Here is a 21,359-nt window from a genome sequence, read left to right as displayed (position 1 = left end):
CGGGGTCGAGGGGTAGGAGCCGGAAGGCTCCCCGGATCCGGGTTGTGGGGTCGAGGGGTAGGAGCCGGAAGGCTCCCCGGATCCGGGTTGTGGGGTCGAGGGGTAGGAGCCGGAAGGCTCCCCGGATCCGGGTTGTGGGGTCGAGGGGTAGGAGCCGGAAGGCTCCCCGGATCCGGGTTGTGGGGTCGAGGGGTAGGAGCCGGCAGGCTCCCCGGATCCGGGTTGTGGGGTCGAGGGGTAGGAGCCGGCAGGCTCCCCGGATCCGGGTTGTGGGGTCGAGGGGTAGGAGCCGGCAGGCTCCCCGGATCCGGGTTGTGGGGTCGAGGGGTAGGAGCCGGCAGGCTCCCCGGATCCGGGTTGTGGGGTCGAGGGGTAGGAGCCGGCAGGCTCCCCGGATCCGGGTTGTGGGGTCGAGGGGTAGGAGCCGGCAGGCTCCCCGGATCCGGGTTGTGGGGTCGAGGGGTAGGAGCCGGCAGGCTCCCCGGATCCGGGTTGTGGGGTCGAGGGGTAGGAGCCGGCAGGCTCCCCGGATCCGGGTTGTGGGGTCGAGGGGTAGGAGCCGGCAGGCTCCCCGGATCCGGGTTGTGGGGTCGAGGGGTAGGAGCCGGCAGGCTCCCCGGATCCGGGTTGTGGGGTCGAGGGGTAGGAGCCGGAAGGCTCCCCGGATCCGGGTTGTGGGGTCGAGGGGTAGGAGCCGGAAGGCTCCCCGGATCCGGGTTGTGGGGTCGAGGGGTAGGAGCCGGAAGGCTCCCCGGATCCGGGTTGTGGGGTCGAGGGGTAGGAGCCGGAAGGCTCCCCGGATCTGGGTTGTGGGGTCGAGGGGTAGGAGCCGGAAGGCTCCCCGGATCTGGGTTGTGGGGTCGAGGGGTAGGAGCTGGAAGGGTCCCCGGATCTGGGTTTGGTGGGCCAGGGGAGGGAAGAGGAAGGCTCTCCCGAGCGGGGGCAGGAGGGAGGAATAGGAGGGATCCCTGGAGCTGGGTTTGGAGTGGGGGAAGGTGCAGGAGCTGTTAATGGAGCTGGGTTTGGGGGGGGAGGAAGAGGAAGGGTCCCGAGAGCTGGATTGGTTGAGGCGGAGGAGAAGGACCCTGGGGCAAGAGCAAAAGCCCTGAGGCTGGGCTTAGGGGAGGAGGGGCCTGTGGAGAGAGCAGAGGGGCTCCAAGTCCTGGATCCATATGCAGAGGAGTGGTTTCTCTCAGACTTCCTCATCAGCCTCCACCTAAAGTCCTAGCACTGGCCCAGTTGGCCATACATCAGTTCAGGAGGCAGAAGCTGGACGGAATGGTTCTTTGCAAAGGTGGGGCCTTTTTCCAGTCCCTTGTGTGAGCACACATCTAGGCAAAGTACCTCTGGGTGGTGTCTGGCATTCGCCAAATTCTTAGACACCTCAGAGCAGTAGGCATCATGCACAGTTCTCTGTTTGCTCTAACCTGCAGTGTTCCTATGTGACGCCAGTCAATTAGCTTAAACCAGACTTTTCAGAAATAGTTACTAAATGTGTCCTTCATTTTCTGGGCACCCAACTTGAGACAGAAGCCTGATTTGCTTGAGTGCTGAGCATTCACAGTAGCAACTGGAATCACTGAAAGATATTCCTGGAGCACATAAAGTGCTACAGAATGCCCAATATTCTGAGAAAATCAGGTTCTGCACATTTCAAAGAGGGTACCCAAAATAAGGGGATACTTTAAAAACTTAATTCCACTGTGCCTGAGCTCCCTATTTGTAAAAGGTGGATAATAGCGCTCCCTCACTTTAATAAATTTATTTTCTGATGTTTGTGAAGCACTCAGGACCAGATCCTCAAAAATGTATAGGCACCTAACTCCCACCGATCTCATGGCCTTAGATACTACAGCCATGAGCACCATAAATCAGCCCATGAAGAAATGAATTATTCTGTCTTCAGAGCAGGGTTTGAACAGTGTGCAGTATAAATAAGGCCCGGGGGGGACACATTGCATAATAATAAGATGGTGACTAACAGTTCATTCGGGAAGCACGAGCTATCCTATGCTTGGAATGAGGTGGGTGATGTGGGTGGGGTGGGGGAGGGGGGGAATATCACAGGGTCATGCAATTAAAGATGGCATTATACTGCTGGTGCCCAAAAAGGGTGAATTAAGCACCCAATTTTTATTTATTTTAAACAATTTTGTTTTTAAAGCCAGTCCCTGACTCTGGAGGCAGCCTGATCCATGATTTTCAAATGCCTCAGCTTAGCAATGCTGCTGGGTGCTACCTAAAGTTCCCCTTATGTTGGGGGACACATGCCAAGAAACACTCTGTGTATGTACCCTCTTTTGACCTGGCAGATGCACAGGCAGTATTGGCTTTATCAGAATGTACAGTGACGTTAAAAACAATTAATCTCAAAAGGGGTTCTGAATGCATTCACTACCTTCAGCAAGGATATCCTGCCTTCACTGCAGGTAGCTCCTGAAATAATCCAGGAGTTTTGTCAAGCACTTCAGCAGCCTGATGCTAAAGTTTTTAAAAATTCCTTAAAGGTATTCCCTCTCAGACCCTCACTGTTGGTGGGGGGGATTTCTGTGTAGGCAGAATGGGGCTGCCTCCATCACACCTGGGAGAGAGGGGGGCACTACTTGTGCTCAGGGTCCCTGGCCTGGCAGGGATAAGACCCCTCTTGCTGTCTCTGAGGGTTCCCTGCAAACTCCTTCTGCTACTAAGGCCCCACCCTCTTATCTATCCCTTGTGCTCCCAAATGGTCTCACTTCCCCCTTAAGGTGCCTTTCTGGACTGGCCCATGTCATTCTGACACCACCCCATTCAGCTAGTTTATTTCTCGGATTGGCTCCCGAGGCCTGGCCCTATCCCACCTCCTCAGCTGTAGTCCCTTTACAGCTTGTTCACAGTGCAGCCCGCGGAGCTCCCATTGGCTTCTGGCACTGGCACTCGGGGCTGCATTCACCACCCATCACCCCTCCCCGGAGAGAGCATTGCGGAGCTCTTCCACCCTTTGTTAGTGTGCGCTGGACCAGCCTTGGCTTTCTTCTCAACCTGTCTGGTTGCTCCCATGTTCTGTCCACACTCCAGTCCAGGACTGCCCTCTGGGCCTGAGCCCTGGTATCTGAGCCAGCCTAGCATCCCCTCGCCTGCTGCCAGGGACCCAAGTGACCTTCACTCCTGACCCTGTTAGTCATTGGTTGTCCCCTGTTTTCAGTTGATTCCTGGGTCTGGTGGTCCCTCCTGCAAGGCTGGGGGAGGGGCCTTTAGACGTGGCTGGGCTTGCGCCCACACCTCCAGGATTTCCAATAAGGCCAGGGACCTGAGTGCTGAGCCTAGGTGATGCCCCATGGCAGGGCCCCCACCCCTGGGTTGAACCTAGCATTCCCTTCCCACCACTGTCAGGAACCCCAGCCCGCTCTCAGCCAGACACACCAGTGCACACTACTCCCTACTCCCTCAGCCCGGCACATCTGTACCGCCAGCCAGATACACCACCATTCATACCCACACATTATATCTATCGCAGCCAGACACAGCTGCACCCCACACACACACTCCAGCCAAGCACACTTGCAGCCCCAGCCAGGTGCCCCTGCACACAATACATGTATCCTGCCACTCTTACCCTCAGACTACCCCCCATCACAGCCTGTTATCCTCTCCCCCCCAGCCTGTCTCACACTCACAGTCTCTCACATCCACACGCACACCAGCCAGTCACAAACACTGCTTTGCAAGGCACTAGTAGGCTTCTTTCACTGAGCAGAGCATAAGACAGGACTGCCTCTTTCATTGCCCAAGCCCAGGTACTTCTGGAAAGGAAATGTTTTCTCTCATTGAGAATGGCCTGGCTTACATCTTTCGCCTAAATAATTTTTAAGAAGGAATGAAATGTAGTAATGAGTGGCATTTCTTAATTGGTTAAAATGTATTCCAGAAGGGTTTTTTGTTTTGGCATTAACAGAAGACAAAGCCCACAATACCCAAATGTTTAAATAAAAAAAAAACAAAAAAAACCCCACCATTCCTAACACACACATCTACACAGGAATATACTTAAGTCAGCAGTTCCTCTTTCCATCTCATGAGTAAAAGATAACAGACTAAAAGCTCACATTCAGCCCATACTCCTTTTTGACATAGCTTTAGAGAAACACACTCTATTCTATTTCTATAGCAAATGCTTGCCTCTCTCAAGAGGATTTCTGCTGTTTTTTTTCTAACAGTCTGTATCATCCAGACTAATCCCTCACCCTGGTTTAAAAAGGAAAGAAACACAAGGAACAGAATAATTTCAAGGTTGACATTTAAAACTGTTAAGAGGGATTTTTGTTGCTGTATGTGACCCAAAAGGTGATCACATTCAGCAGACCTTCAAAAAAAAACAAGAACAACAAAAAATCCTAATGACTCAAAAAGAGTACTATACAGAATTGTTTGCCATAATGTAATAGGTTCTTGAAATTGTTTGGTCACCCAGAGAAGCATGAAGAAAATGTGTAATCTAACAGTAAGAAATCCTCTGTGCAGCCACTTCCATTAGGCCACCACTTTAAATGACAACTCTAACATATCCCCAAGACTCATATTTTCAGTGGGACCAATCCTGCAGCAATTCATGTAAATAGTCCCACTGACTTCAAAATTAATTATCAGAGAGACAAATAGAAAAACATCAGTACAGATAGCATTTTAGAACTTAGTATCAAAATGGGAAATATTAAGTGCCTTGCCTCAGAAATTCTTGATCTCAAATTAAAAGAACCAGAGTGATAACTTCTTGGCCTAAGTGATAAACTTCTAATTCAGACTTCCCCAGAGTGTGGAGATACTCAGATCCAAGGGGTTGATTCTGCCCATTGGTAGACAAAAGAGACAGTTGCAAACCTCAGATCTGGATTTTAAATTTGCCCAAAGTTCAGGGATGTCTTGGTCTGAGGATATGATTAATGCTCATCTTTAAAGCAAACTGAATTACACCAGTTACAAATTGGAGAGAAAAAAACATGCCAGCCACAGTGAAATGTACCCTTGAATAATAATGCTTATAAACAGGAATATTCAAACCTTCTGTTTACAGATTTCTTTTGCTGCTTGAACATTTGTCATGGGAGTGATTTCTTGTTGGAAATATTGAAAAGAGTCTAGAATGCACCATGTCTGCATTATCAGTTTAACGGTTTAAAACAATTTCTTCTATAAGTTTCAGGTTACAAATAGGTCTGACAAATGTAAAACTTGCAAGAAGTAGGGTTTCTTTTTGGAGTCTATCACACCATCTGCTGTCGTTTTAGGGAATGTCACACATGCAAGTGTGAAACAACCCTAAAGAAAGTCGAGGTACATGAAATCAGGTTGTTACCAAGGGACACTGCACACTGAAGCTGTCATTTCACATGGTACACTTAAAACCTTTCCAAATCTTAACAGTGTTCTTTCTGCTCACGTAAATAAAATACAGTATTTAACAAAAGGGTAATACATTGTCCATTTGGGGCATCTATACAAATCCATTTGATCATCAAGAAGCGATGAAAAATGACCTTTCCATCTTCTTATCAAGCAAATACCCCTGAGTACAGGGGTTGGTAGCCATTGTCTTCCTTCTTGCATGTGAGCACACAGACACTCAGCATTCCAAAGAACTGAAAAGGAAAAAAGGGATCTTTAGCTTTACTGTTTCTTTTGGAGGTTGAATTTATTGTATGTTTTATCTATGCTTGAATTAAATTTAACCTCTCTGTGGCGGGGATGTTGCCTTCTACATATTTGTCAAGTGCATTGTATATTATAGAATCATAGAATATCAGGGTTGGAAGGGACCTCTGGAGGTCATCTAGTCCAACCCCTGCTCAAAGCAGGACCAATCCCCAATTTTTGCCCCAGATCCCTAAATGGCCCCCTCAAGGATTGAACTCACAACCCTGGGTTTAGCAGGCCAAAGCTCAAACCACTGAGCTATCGTTCCCCCCTATTAACAACATAATACTGAGAAAATAAATGTATTGATGTTTAAAGGTGTCTTTAAAGGTCACTTTTAAATAGTGATATGGACTCTGGATTTTCTCCCACTGTTTTCCCCATAAATTTACTCCAGAAACATTAATTCCTAGGCAGCATCTACTGTGACTATGGCTATACTGGGTTTGGAATGTAGATTTGCAATACGTTTAAGCATGTACAGGTATCCAATAAAAGACAAAACCATATATGCTACGACAATTAGAAGAGAGCAGAAGTGGTGATTGATGGAAGAACTGACCACAGTCAATTACAAATAAATAATAGTGATGAGAAGGTAAAATTTATCAGACTGTGGAGTAATCAGAAGGAAGTGGTGGAAGCCCCTTCACTGAAGTAATTTGAGACTAGAAAAAAATGCTAGAAAGTATACTCCGGATGCCAGTCTTGCCCTGACAGTGGACTAGGAAAAGGAAACTTTATCACCAAATCAGGCCCTCCTCCTACATTCAGATCTGCATTGATGGATCCTTGCTCCAACATTAATCCAAGTGTAGAACTCAGGCATTAAATAGTAACAACTGTTACAACTCTTTTATAGCATGTATATACTTTAAGAGAACATTTTGCTGCCATTGATTTTGACATGTCCTCCCTAGTCAATGGGGAAGAGAAATTATCAGATTAAAACTCAGGGATCAAATCTTCAAAAGTATGGAAAGTTTAATGCAAAGGTTTAAAAAAATCTAATTTTTACTCTATGCAATTTGATTCTTTTTTCCCATTTCTCTCAGTTTGAATAATAAAAACAAGCTAGTCAGTTTCGTGCTTGTATTTAATTTAAAGTCAATTTCATTCTCAGATTCCCACACAAAGGACTATTTATGTGTTTTTTAAAACAAAACCTTAGCTTTAAAAAAAAAATTCCATGGAGACATTTGGTCTTAAGTTATGGAAAATCTTGTATTTAAAAAAGCTACATCTGGGCCATAGCATCCATTAAAAAAAAAAAAAGTAAAAATAAATAAATAAATAATGCATCTCTTAGCAAATGACCAATACGGTTCAGCCTTCCACTTAGTCCCATCAAGTCTTTTTCTAGTTTTGGGCAGGATCCTCCCATCCGTTCATGCAGGCAGAAAAGAGAAAATTGGTGCAAAACCAAGGCACGAAGTTAGAAGTAGGGATACAGCAGCTCCTTGGCATGCTCCCTCTTCATCTCCCTCAGCCTGTCAAAGCCCCTCCATTCAAAGACCATACAGCGGGAATTCAGTGGATTTGGTTAGTGTGTTCTTGCAGCCTCCTTTCTGACCCAAACAATTTCCAAGCAGAAATCCCTGGGAAAATTGCTATTAGAAGCAGTATTATCCCTCTCCCCTCCTATCTACCCAGCTTTTGCTCCCCTGGAAAGGGATGTCATGCAATGCCATGGAAAGAGCAACCAACTGCAGCAAAGTGACTTAAGGGATTGTGGGAGTGAGAGCCCCAAGGAGAGGAAAATGGCACTATTTTCTGTGGGGGAAGAAATGTATGTCTTTACAATTAAATACCTTTATGATGGCAAATCCTAGGATTACGAGCATAGCATAGCTCAATACAGCCTGTAGCCCATATTCCACTTTCTCTGCACAGCCCTGTGGAGATGTAGAAAAGGAAGATTTAGCTGCCATTTGATTACACTATTAAACTGAGAACAAACCATCAAATCCAATACAATGGGGCAGGTTTTGCACACAATCTCGCAGGGGCAAGACCTTGTGTGGCCCTGCTATGACCCATGCGGCCAATGGCAGCAGTCTTGATGGACTTGAAACAAGCTACTGCTCTTGCACTGCTCGGGAGATGCACTCGACAAGCTAATAACTCTGTCATCTGTACTTTCTATGAGTCTTATATGGCTCCATTCAGTTACTCTATAAAGGAAGTTGCCACATACAGAGCTATGAGGCCTGTGGTGGTGTCCACAACGTAAAATGACGGTTTGTGGGGTCCCAAAGTGGAGAAGATGGGTGCAATTTTTTTCTGAATTAAACCCTATGAATACTGAATGAATGTCATAATTTATTCCAGAATTTGATGTAAAATCTAGGGTAGGTAGGATAATGCTCCCAAGCTGAAGGATTGATTTACTAGTGAGGTAGCAGGGTCATCTACCAAATCCCCAACACACTTCCCACAGCAGCTGGGTTTTCCTAGATTGTCTCCTATCCAGTACTGATCAGGCACAGATTATGAAAATATTATTACTCATATCATGATGGTGCCTAAGGGCCAACCAAGAATGAGGCCCCATTGTGCTAGACAGAGTAAAAACATAATGAGAGACAGTCCCTGCCCCTAAAAGCTTACAATCTTAACAGTCAAGACAGATAAAGGGTAGGGGAAAGGGATATAACATACAGAGTGAACATAAGGACAGCCATACTGCGTCAGACCAATGGTCCATCTAGCTCAGTATCCTGTCTTCCAATAGTGGCCACTGCCAGAATGCTTCAGAGGGAGTGAACAGAACAGGGCAATTCTGAGTGATCCATCCCCTGTCATCCAGTCCGAGCTTCTGACAAGTTGCCTTGGAGGTTCAAATGTGAGAACAATGTGATGGCTACAAATGTCGCCCTGTGTGATTTTTAGTGCTTTTATTATTGAAATCCTTTCAGTGGGGTTATGTAAGGCCAAGTCTACACTACAAGCTTTTGTTGACACAAGTTACGTCAGCATACAGTCGCTGCAGTTAGTAGACTGCTTGTGCGCATGCATACTTGGTTCCTTTCGTTGGCGCTGTGCATACTCACCAGGAGTGCTTATACAGATTCATAGTGCAATGCACCATGGACAGGTATCCCAGTGTGCAACCCACCACTATCCAGTCTTTTAGGAAATGTTGGCATTGCACAGTGGGGCAGAAATGAGTTGTGCAGGGATGAGTAGGAGCAAGGGGTCAGCTTCCCAGCAGCTAACTGTCTCCATCCCATAAAAGTCATCTATATCCCATAATTTTCAGGCCTTTTTAAAAAATCCCATGAACCCTCGTGGCCTTCCTCACTCTCCACACAGCTCTGGACTCTTGTCGTAAGTGTTGCAAGCACAGGATGCATGATCCTCCGGTATTTTCAGAGCCACAAGAAGAACTGAATCAGCGGTTTTGTCAAGGTCAGTTTGCTGTGAGACACAGCAAAAACCAATTCAAGGTTGTTGGTGGCGTTCACTGAGCAGCTGCCGACAGTGGAGCGCCGCTGCTGGGCCTGAGACATGAGCACTGACTGGTGGGATCACATCATAATGCAGACTTGCGGTGATGAACAGTGGCTGCAGAACTTTTGGATGCACAAGACCACATTCCTGCATCTGTGTGCCAAGCTCACTTCAGCCGTCCAGCACAAAGACACTAGAATGAGAGCTGCACTGACAGTGGAGAAGCAGAGAAGTGGAGTGGAGATCGCACTGTGGAAACTTTCAACACCGGATTGCTACCAGTCAATGGGAAATAATTTTGTAGTTGGAAAATCCACTGGGGGGGGCGGGGGGGAGGCATTGTAATGCAAATGTGCAGGACCATTCATCATCTGCTACACAGGACTGTGACTCAAGGCAATGTTCAGGACACATTGGATGGATTTGCGGCAGTGGGGTTCCCAAAACTGTGGTGGAGCGATAGACGGCATGTATGTCCCTATTTTGGCGCCAGCCCACCTTGCCATAGAGTACATCAACAGAAAGGGCTACTTTTCTGTGGTTATGCAGCGTTGCTGGATCACCAGGGATGTTTCATCAACATCACTGCTGGCTGGTCAGGGAAGGTGTATGACGCTTGCATGTTTAAGAGCCCAGGACTGTTCAGAAACTTTCCTTCCTGACTGGCAGATTACCATTGGCAATGTTGAAATGCCAGTAGTGATCCTAAGGGGCCCAGCCTACCCCATGCTTCCTTGGCTCAAGAAGATGTACACCAGCCTTCTTGACAGCACCAAGGAAAGATTCAAATACTGGCTGAGCAGGTGCAGAATGACTGCTGAATGTGCTTTTGGTAGATTGAAGGGATGCTGGATGCTGGTTTGTTTGCAAGATTGGATCTCAGTGAAAAAACACCCCAATGGTTACAGCTGCCTGCTGTGTCCTGCATAATATCTGTGAAACAAAGTGGGGAATGTTGCTGCCGGGATGGAGGTGGAGCAGCTGTCTGCTGGGTTTGAACAGCCAGACACAAGGGCTATTAGAAGAGCTTAACATGGAGCTATACGGTTCAGGGAGGTTTTGAAAGAGCACTTTAAAAGCAAGCCACAGTAGGTCGTTGTGATGTACTGTGCTCTATCTGGCCCTGCTGTTTTGGGGCCAGTCAGGAATTGTGTGATGCTTGGCATATATCTATGAATAGAACACTGTCAATGCAGCTATTAATTTTGAGGTGCTTGCTGTCCATTTAAGATTATTACACTGTGTTTGTCACTGGTTCTATAAGTTGTGTCAACGTGTACAATAACACATAAGTGGGTGGTTTCAGTACCATTAGGTACTCTGCAGCATTTAAAAAGAAGTTGCACAAGCACCTGTGAGAGATCGTCTAGTAGTGATACTTGGTCCTGCCACAGAGCAATAGACTGGACTTGACTTCTCGAGGCCCCTTCCAGCCCTACATTTCTATGATTTTGTGACATGCTGTGAATTAATAAAGATTAATTACTTTCCAAAGAATAGAATTTTTTGAGAAACAAAACCAGGGCAAAGAAAAATCTGTGTGATTTAAACACAAACACATTAAAAACTTAATAAATTAATAAATTAATGGAACAGAATTTTAACAAGGGGAAAGAACATTCAGGTCCATTTTAGCTGCACATACAGGAACCGTGGCTTTCACAGGTCAGCGTCTGTGAAGCTGTGGTTGTCCTTACTGTCCCCTGGGGCAGAGTGGTAGGGGAGGGAGCCCCTGATGCAACATGGAATGCTGAGGTACCGAGGAGGTGTATCGAGGTGTTTAATGGAATTTTCCACAGACTGCAAAGGGAGGCGAGCGACTGTAGATTCACAAGAGTCTGAAGTATCTGTATTTGCTGATGGAGAAGCCCCGTTATGTCCTCATGCATTTCCCACTCCTTTTCCTGATGGTGCTCCTGGGCCTTTCTACTGTCAGCTCTTTCCTTCTCCACACTGTCTGCAACATTCACCCTCTAGGCCCCCTGCTCACAGTCCGATGCAGCACAGGCTTGCAGGATCTCATTGAATATGTCATCCTGAGTCCTCTTCTTTATCCTCCTTATCTTGCTCGGGCATTGCACAGGTGTGGAAGGGGAACTCTTCAAGGCTGCAACGGCAACAGCTACAGACAAAATACACAGAGGAACCATTGTCAGTATAGTCACAATGGGAAAGCAAAAGTAAAGATTCAAAACTCCCTTCCCTTGCTTCCTTCAAGTTTTAAACAATACAGGCTTATTGACACTTCTGCTTTGGCGTGCTTGTTCATGGTACAACTCACAGCTCCAGCCATGGTGAGAACGGCCCAGAGGGTGAGGGAAATGAGGAAGGAATTGCTTGGTTGCATGAAAATGAATATATGACACTGAATACTGGCACCATTTTCCACAGGAAGTAGAGATTTTAACTGATATCTCACTCCTGAGGGTGACAAGAGCACAGTTGCTGCTGTTGCCCCAAAGCCACCTGGGCCCATATGCTGCTAGCCTGTGTACTGCTGACAGGCATGGGAAAGTGTCCTACCACAGAGGAAAAAACAAGGCTGTCATCCCTTGAATCCTTCAGGAGAAGATTGCAGAGTATCTCCATGTAAGTTTCATTGAGATCTCTGGAAGATTCAAGGGACATCCTTGTATACATAAACAAACTGCACCCCAAGCCCTGACTGCCTAACTCTAGAGGGGAATGAAAAGCAGATAACAATGCTACCTCTGTGTTGTGACAGTGTGTATCCCCAACACACCCCTTGCACACTACCGTAATAATCTTTGTATAAAGGTATGCCTTGTGAGGTATCGTTTGAAAACTCAATTTGTTGGTCAATATATTCAGATAAAGAACGTGTGGCGACATGGTATGCAAAGTTATAAGATTCCACTGTATGGTGTTGTTAGCACACGTTCCAAACCACAGTGCTGCCCAGACAGAAGCTGACAAACAAGACTGTCTCAAACGAAAGAATGTGTGCTGTGCTTAATTTTCATTTAAGCAGCAAAGAGAGTCATCAAGCACAAGGTGGGAAAACCAGCAGAAGATATCCTCCATTGTAGACTTTTTGTCTCCTGAAACTCAACTGGAAGAGAGAACTAACACTGTGAAAATGAGGGACTAACCCCCCCAAGACACCTCTCCTCCTTTTCCTCTCACTCTCTGTCCATTGATTCACTGCACCAGAAGGAACAAAGGACGCAACCATTACACAGAAAAAGGGGTACTGGCCTAGAAGTTCGGACAGTAAAACTGTTGAGACCATGTGATGAGAGAAACTTTGCTTTGAATTTAACATAGTTTGTTATGTTAGTCATGAGTTGCATTTTATCTTTATTTCTCTTGTAACCATTTCTAGCTTTTTTGCCTCCTTACTTGTATTCACTTAAACTCTCTCTCTCTGTGGTTAATAAACTTGATTTATTGTTTTATGTAAGGCAGTGTGTTTGAACTGAAGTGTTTGGGAAACTCCATTTGGGATAACAGGATTTGTGCATATAAAATGCACGGATTTTATATGAGCTTGTATTGTCCAGGAGAGGACTGGGCAGTACAAGACGTACATTTCTGGGGAAAAGTCTGCACTGGGAGCGTGCTGGCGTCACCCTGCAGTATAACTCAAGCAGGTAAAAGCCCAAGTATGGCCAGCAGGTTGCAAGTCGCACACAGACATAGCTGGGAGTAATTTACAAGAGGCTGTTTGTGAGCAGTCCAGGAGTGGAGGCAATAACAGCAAAGGCACTCCACATTAGAGGGCTGGGGCGACACAGCTGTTCATTAGTCTAGATTGTACCCTGGGTATGTCTCGTACTGCTACCTCTTCTAGGATGAGTAAATTAATTAAAGTCAATAGCTGTGTCCTGTTAAGTTGGGGGTGCCATCATCACATCATTGTAATGGAAAATGCAATTACACACTTACCCGAGGTTCCATTCCCGCACTGGGCTCGCCCATCCTCGACTGCTGGGACTGAGTAGACTGCAGTGAGGCTTCAAAGAGGTCCTGGCTCGCGGCCTAGCTGTACACCCTCACTCATATGTCCCCCCATCCTCCTCATCCTCGCTGTTCATGGCAGGGGTCTGTGGTTGGGCTCCTCGGAGGTATCCACAGTGGTCTTCATGGGTGAGGGAGGGGGTGTCTCCACCAAGTATGGCCTGCAGCTCTTTGTAAAAGCGGCAGGACTGCGGCTCAGCACCAGCTCAGCTGTTGGCCTCCTTGGCCTTCTGATATGCCTGATGCAGTTCCTTCGCTTTCACACAGCTCGGCTGCTGGTCCCTGTCGTAGCCCTTCTCCTGCATCCCCTGTGCAATCTGCTCATGGATGTCCACGTTTCTAGGGCTGGGCCGAAGCACAGTCTCTTCTCCCCACAGGCCCAGCAGACCCAGTACGTCCTGTCTACCCCAAGCCAGAGCATGTAGCTACTATGGTCAGCAGCACGGTTACACACAGCAGTGGAGAGCTGCTAGGTGTGCTCACCAAGCTGGACAATCAGAAAAAGGTATTTCAAAATTTGCAGGGCTTTAAAGGAGGACGGGCCTTCCAGTCTCTGTGACCCCTGGGCAGTGGAGTTCACAGCTTTGCCCAGAGTGGTCAGTGCTAGACATTGTGGGACAGCCATTAGAGACTGTTAGGGTCAACATAGGTGCTGCTTCGAGCGCAATACATCGAGGCGGTGTTAGTGAGTTGCTGTTACAAGGCGCTTACATCAGTGGGAGACAAATTTAAGTGTAGACACATGCCCAGCTAGGTCAATGCAAGGCAATGCAACCTAACTTTGCAGTGCAGACCAGGCCTAAGGAGGGGATTAGCTAAATGGAAAGACAAAGGAAAGGAGGGGGCAGAACAGGTTGGAGCAAAGAGCCAATCAGCTCAGGAAAAAGAATGTTTAGACTAAAAACCATAGAAAATAGTCTGATGAGATCCTCAATGTCTGTGAGTCCCTGCTTGGACTGCTTTTTGCAGCTGCTCTGCTAGCTTCAGCCTCTGGCTGGCTCAGAGGAATCTAATGAGATCACAGCCCATGGTGGCAGTTTCCAGTTTCAGGGTAATTTATCCTCACCTGTGTATTGAGATCCTGTGGCTCATTCAGTTGTCCTGTGCAGTTCTTAATATCTTGTTTGCAGCAGCTCAGAGGAACACTGTTATTGCCAGTGGTATTAAACCACTGGGTGGTTGTCCAGTCGGTGTAGTTAGTTACTCCACAACATCGAAGCTGTGAAACAACAAGTAACTAAATGAATGCAAACCGAGCTAAGTTCTACCATTCTTAGGAATGTCATGCAGGTAAGTCTCTGCAAGATGCTGACTAATAAAAAAATTACAGTACTCTAAAGTAATCCATCAAAACAGCACAGTCACACTGTTGTAAGGTGTAGTGAATTAGACCACTACAGTAGTGGGGTTTGTTTGTTTGTTTTTTAAAGGCAAGTGCCCTCCAGTCCCATTGAAATCAGAGTACAGAGCTCTCAGCCCTGCACAGGTTTTGGCCCCTACAGCACTTTTCTTCTGCTGCTACTGTACATAGTCTGAAAATAATGGAAGGAGGAAAAGGGAAGTTGCTTCATCAGCATATGAACTACAGACAGAACACAAACAAGATCAGAAGTACATCCTTTTCTTTTGTTAGTAATATTATTTGTGTGGCTACAATCACCAGGGAGGATGGATTTATACAAAAATCTCAGTACATCAAGAAGCTACCAGTAGATAAAACAGACCAAATTTCCACAGTACAATAAAAATTCCTAATATTTATTCATTAGGGAAAGTTCAGATACTATGGTGAAACGTAGCAGCATAGGACCTAAGGCAGAAGAAATTTCTGTGGACGACCATTTAAGCACACTCATTTAGGGCCTGATCTATAGCCCATTTAAGTCAATAGTAGTCTTTCTTAAGTCCGTTCACTTAAATGGACTTTGGATCAGGGCCCTATGGTTCAAACCTGCAAGGAGCTGAGTACTCTCAATTGCCACTGAAGTGAATAAGGACCGACAGTGCTGAGCATTTTGCAGAACAGGTTTTAGAAAGTAGCAGGCTGATTTCCCCCTAAAGGCTGCATGCATAGTTTAATGTCTACGGGATATCTTTAAATCATTCTCAGCAGCAGATCAGAAGTTTTCCTACCTGTTCTTGCAAGTAATCCACAACACCAGACTCTGGACTTGTCCCGTCATATTTCTGGAAGACTGTGTTCATTGTGCCTTGCACATCTGTTTTTACCTGAAATGAGAAAACACAGTGCATATTCTGTATCAGGACAGCAGCTCAGAAGCTTCTAAAATGGAAATTTTAGAAGATTCCTAGACCCAGCAAAATTGAGTGCAATGAAAAGTGAAGTAATGCTTTTGGTAAAATACTGGTGCCACTTAACCCTGCTGGCATTCTTGGACATAAATAATTCTCTTATTGACTTTCAGAACCCTCTTCTGTGAACATTCATGACAGCAAGCTGATTAGAAGGTTGCTCTGATACCTAAGCTAAGTACTACCCGTCTCCATCTTCTTTCAGAAAAATCCACACATTATTTAGGGTTTCATTCTACACAGCACGTGTCTGGCCTATTCTGTACTCACTCTCCACCCTTCTATCCTGAAGAATTGAGAATAAAGGATCAGAGGTGAGAAGATGGGTGGGAGAAAACAAATTCACAGAAGGAGACTGTGACGTTCTGCTCAGGACACTTAGAGCTGTAAGCCACTGTGTTACCTCTCTGCCTCAGCAAGAGTGAGGCTTTACTGGAATTTAAACTGCCTCAGCTCCCTGCTACACCAGTCTATTTACCTCAGCAGCAAATTCCTCAAGACTCTTCCAATCTAAACCTTGCTTTGCAGGTAACAATGAGTGAACCCCAGTTCCTGAGTTCTCCCAGAGACATCTCTCTGCAGTGTCTAGTCCCTGTCACTGTGACACTCATAGAAATTAAGTTTGCTGCCTCCAAAGGGACAGGGTACACACCAGCCTGTCAGTTTAGTTGAGGACTCACACTTGCTTCACTACAACAGCACTGAGATGGTCTACAGTAAAACTAAGAATAAGTTTATTAGCAAGAGAAAAAGAGACAGGTTACAAACAAAACAAAACGCAACACACTTTCTAGTGTCTAAAACTTAATTTTAGCAAGTTACAATCTTTGCCTAGCAGTTTTCTTACTTACATCAAGCTAGCAGCATCTCTAGCCCTCCAGGCTAGGGGATCCACCTTCCACAGGACCAGAGGGTACTGTATCCCATGTCCCGTAAGTGATGGATAAACAAAATCTCTTTTTGCTCCCATTATATTACCCAAAGTCCATTGTCTCTGCCTCAAGAGCCAGGAGGGCTTCTGAAGATGCAGACTCTGACAACCGGTGAGTTCACTAAGCTCCTTCCGCCATTGCTTGTTAGTTTGTTTGCTTTGTTTACCTCATATGTAAATGTACTTTCATTGTCCTCTGCCTGTAACCATGTTAATCAGGCAGGGAAATCCACATTCCTTTGTCTAGGACAGGCTCAATGTATGACTCCCAAACACATTTTAAGAACATATTTCCAGCACACATACATAACTCTTTACACGTCATCCATACATATATCACACAATGATATTCATGACCAGTGTGTCCCCAGCTTTTATATGATACCTTACTTAATACATTTTTATAGAACAATAAAGTTATATACAATCAGTTGATTCAACTGCTTTTTCTTTGGGGTCCAGAACCTCATTTCTCACCCTGAAGTGTCTGGACCCTGATTGTCCCAGAGACCCCTTCTTTTTCTTCGGTATTAGAATAGACGTACTAATTTTTAGCTTACCTTTTCTCTGTAAATGAATCCCATAACAAAAGCTGCCACTTCTGCAATAAAGATAATCAGGATAATGACCAGGAACTGAAATCAGAAGAGAGGTACGGTAAGGAGGATGGCCAGAGTGTTTGAATCAAAATGCAAATTTAGTGCTAAACAAGCCAGGCAAAGCATGGTGTTATTATCCAGTGTTGTCTCTCCAAACAGAAAGAGCTCCAGAAATTTCTGTGAAACAGCATCAGAATATAACACCTGAATGGGTTAATAATCAGGGCTTCATGGGATCTCAAAGACTTATTTCAAAGAATAACTACACCACAAAAAGTATATTTACACTAGGAACATTTATCAACCATGGGTTACTGTGAAAGGATGCATCAATTTCACAGTGGCCAGTAAGGAGTTAACTAGTGTCTCACATCTCTCTTAGCCCCAGCCTGTTGGAGGATGTGTTAAGCTCGGGGAGGAATAAAAGGAAGGAGCCCAGTGCAGCTGGGAGAGGGAGATCTAGGAGAGAGGTGGTCTGGAGCCCCCCTCTGTGGAAAGTGCCTGATAAGAACCATGCAGAGGGAGAACTGTGAGAAAAGCTACGAGAGCCGAGAGAGGCAGAGTTGCTGAAATGTTGCGTCATGCACAGCACAAGGGGGTCCTCGAGGATGGTGACAGTGCCCTTGGCTCTTCCTGGAGTTGAAAACAGTTTGGCCAACAGGGTAGACAGAACTAAACTGTCTTCAGTACTCATTCAAAAAAGCATGCTCCACCCCTAGTGGGAAGATTCTGGTCTCTGACCGCCCAAGACTTTGGAGAGAGGAGTCTGGCATACTTTCTGCAAAGGATTCATTCCTGGTTATACTATGCAAGAAAACTTTTCCCCCTTTGAGGGGACCAGGAGGGGCCTGTGGTTAACATCTGTTGACAACACAGGTCACGCTCCTCCTGCAGATGGTGCCAAACTGTTCTTGATTTTCAAAACTAAGGGCTAGATCCTCAGCTGGCGAACACTGGTATTGTTCCATTGAAATGAATGGAGCTGTGATTATTTACACCAGCTGGGGAGCTGGTCCTGACTGTGCAAAGCTCCTTTTAGACAGAAGAGCGGTAAAGTTAATTGAAAATGGCTGACCTGCTGCTACCTTTCCAATTATCAGGTACAAGACGGAGCTGCCTGAGAAAACACAGCAGTTGTGTTGCTGCTGTTTGTTTTGTACCATAGAACAGCAGATCTGACTGATAAAGTGTGGGTCAGGAAACTACCTTTTTGTTATTCACAGGCAGCTGTAGCCTGATGCAAAGAGCCATTTGCAATGGCCTGAGGAGGAGCAAGGCTACAGACCAGGTTAGGATGGCTGGTCTACCCGTAGCTACTGACAAGTTTACCTTCCTCTCAATAAACAAGCATTGGTCACTGCCAGAGGTAAGACACAAGATCAGACGAGTGCTTCATTAAATCCAATGTGCCAAATCCTCTGATGCTAGTATATAAGACTTGTCAGTTTTGCAAGAACGCTGTACTTGTTATTGAGGAACTGAAAGCTAAGTAACCATTACTATTTCCTCATTAAATGTACAGACAGTTCTGTGTACCTTTCAAGCTAATCCTACACCATGGCTCATTTTCCCTAACCTCACTGCGAGAACTGCCCATGTGCCTAAATTGAGACAGTTTTCTTTTCCCTAATACAGGAAAAGCTTTTCAATAAAGAAACCATGGTGCAAAAAAGAAACCTGGCACTTCTTGATGATCAGATCCCCTCCCTTGCGACGTGACTCGGGGCATTGAACTGAGGGTTGAGGGGGTCAAAAGACGTACATTTATGCCTGGCTCTGCTAATGATTTGCTGTGTCACTTTGGGAAAGTCACTTCAATGCTTTGGATTTCCAGCTCCCCTTTGCAAAATGGGGACAACAATACGTACACACCTTTGCAAAGTGCTTTGGGATCTGGAAAGATTGTGAACTAAAGCAATCCATTTTACCACAACTGTCAGTCATAAGATGAGGCTCAATTTATTCCTACTCCTAAAGAATGAGGAGAGACCACCTTCAAGAAACAGGTTACCCCTGGGCCCTCCCTGCAGCCAAGAACCACGGCCACCAGTTTGTGTGCTGACCCAGTTTTGAAAGCTAATAACAGAATTGCCTATCATCCCCAAATTCTGTGAGTCTGTCCCATGTCTTCCATACCAAGTTTATTGAGGGCTTAATGAGCCTGAGATTTGTTATATTATACACAATATCAATCCTTTGTGATGCATTAATATTGCAGGATGACACAGACGTTTCACTGCACTGTGATGTCACAGAGATTGAGCTACCCATCTGGGTTAGTGGCCTATACCTTAGGACTTAAATACTCGAAGCTCATGCAGACCAGAGGTTCAGATCCTAGTAGGGTTCTTTCAACCCTTCATTTTTTCTGAAGTAGAACCGAATTCCACATAATTTACTCTGAGGATCTCTCTGATGATGCCTTTAAAAAAACACAAGGTCTTCCTCTGTGCTGCATGGACAATGAGGATCCCATTGCACTTTTTACAAGAATGGGGGTTTGCTCCTTGTGCCTTTGGCCAAAATTAACCAATCTCTCATCCCTGATATTGTGCAGGGCCCTCTATCCCAGAAGGGTCTTTAGTGATGCAGCAGGTATTTATGACTTCAGACTGGTCCTCAGCTTCAGAAATTTGCACTAGATTTGTGGAAACTGTTTACACAGAAACTGCAAACCACCTAAAACGTGCCTGGTTACAGGTTTGATTACAAGCTCAACACAAAGATCTAGACTACACCTGGAAAGGTTTGCTGGTATAGTTATCCCGACAAACTATTACTACCCTACCCTACCCAAAGAGTGCTTTTGTCAGTATAGCTCAGAGTAGTTCTTCAATCAAAATAAGTGATACTGGCAAACAAACTCTTGCTGGTATAACAATGTCTATGCTAAGATTTTGCTGATGTAAAAATGTCACTAAAAATTACACCCCTGACCAATATCATAAACCAACGTAAGTTTTAAGGGTAGACCTGGCCAAAAATTAGGTTCTTTAAAGCTGCTTTGCTGAAGCAAAACAAATGGACTGAAACCAAATATTTGTGAAATAGAAGAGCTATATTCCACACAGCACTGCTCTGGGCACCCCCAACTTATAATGTTCCAAGTTTTCTTTCTGTGCCTGAAAAGTGGCTATCAGTCTATTTAGGTTTTACACAGTTCCATCATTGTAGTATCAATCTAAGGCTGCTTAATGAAGTGCTGCGTCATCTGCAGTAGAACCAATATATTGCAGTGGAGCTTGACTCTGCCCCGCACCTCATTTAGCCAGCTTTCGGGACACTGTATGAAACGGATCATGGCTGAATGCGCAATACTTACAAGTCCTAGCCCAACACGTGACTCCCGGATAGTGGCACAGCAGCCGATCAGCCCAATGATAAACATCACTACAGCAACACAAATGATGATCACTGCTGGCAGCATGGCATACTTGTCCTGCACAAAGCTGTCATAATTCTTGTAGGTGTTAATAACATATCCCCCAACGTAGCCAAGACCAGCTGCTGCGCCCTGAAATGCAAAAATAAAATACCCAGGGTTATTTGTTAAATGTCTTCCTGGGATAATAAATGCAGAAAATATTGGCCTTTTCATTGCAGTCACTATGCAATGAAAAGACCTGGAAAAACATAGGGGTCTGAAAGTAGCAACTAAACCAAACTCTCACACATAGATTAAATTCAGTTCTGGTGTCAGCAGATGCAACAGCTAGTATCATTAGTGGGAGCTGTTCCTGCTTGTATCAGTGCTGAATTTGCCCTGGAGTCATTAGATCTAATTTTCAGGAGGACTGTTGAAGAGTAGCACAATAAACAAGTACAAAAAGTCCAGGGTATCTTTCATAGGGACTCGCCTATTTCAATTGTCTGTATTATTTTAAAAAAACCTAATTTATAAAATAATAAATAATAACTTCTTGCCTCAGCTGAGCTCTCTTGGACCTGCAAAATTAGTTGGGATATGTAGAACTGCTAAATCTCGGAAATATGTAAGAATTTCTAAAAGTTTTTGTTTATTAACTATGTTTGTGGTCTTGTGATGGAGAGGGGGATTTTCTTATTTTCTTAATGGTTTGCATGAAGAGTGTGGGTGACTCGATTTCCCTGTGTGTTGCTGGTTTAACAAGGTGGTGGAAGAGGGTGTTTGCTGTTGCAGAGGACCAGGTGTGACCTCGCCTAGCAGGCTGGACCCTGAACAACAGCCTGGACACAGTGATCCAGAGGCTGCCCCATTTTGGCAACCAACCAGTTCTGGCCAGTGGGAGGACAAAGGAGCTGAGGAGAGAGGGCCCCAGTGAGCTGAAAGGCAGCCACAGCCATAGGTGCTGGAACTAGGGGTGCAAGGGGTGCTGCAGCACCTCCTGGCTTGAAGTGGTTTCCATCAGACACAGGGTTTACAGTTTGGTTCAATG

The 21,359-nt window shown here is 45.5% G+C and overlaps 1 protein-coding gene across 1 annotated transcript in view; it reads right to left on the bottom strand.

The window, feature by feature from the left end:
* Nucleotides 1-4,088: 4,088 nt before the first annotated feature.
* The window catches only part of LOC140911138 (tetraspanin-36-like), a 37,472-nt gene continuing 20,201 nt past the window's right edge, over nt 4,089-21,359 (bottom strand). The window contains exons 2-7 of the mRNA XM_073343531.1: nt 20,267-20,458; nt 16,906-16,980; nt 15,235-15,330; nt 14,168-14,320; nt 7,479-7,562; nt 4,089-5,612 (exon numbers count right to left, since the gene is read on the bottom strand). Coding sequence (XP_073199632.1) covers nt 5,526-5,612; nt 7,479-7,562; nt 14,168-14,320; nt 15,235-15,330; nt 16,906-16,980; nt 20,267-20,458 — 687 coding nt within the window. The 3' untranslated portion in view covers nt 4,089-5,525. The remainder of the gene's footprint in view (nt 5,613-7,478; nt 7,563-14,167; nt 14,321-15,234; nt 15,331-16,905; nt 16,981-20,266; nt 20,459-21,359) is intronic.

This window comes from Lepidochelys kempii, chromosome 5 (assembly GCF_965140265.1).
Source record: "Lepidochelys kempii isolate rLepKem1 chromosome 5, rLepKem1.hap2, whole genome shotgun sequence".
Taxonomy (NCBI): Eukaryota; Metazoa; Chordata; order Testudines; family Cheloniidae; genus Lepidochelys; species Lepidochelys kempii.
This window is presented reverse-complemented; position numbering and strand designations above follow the sequence as displayed.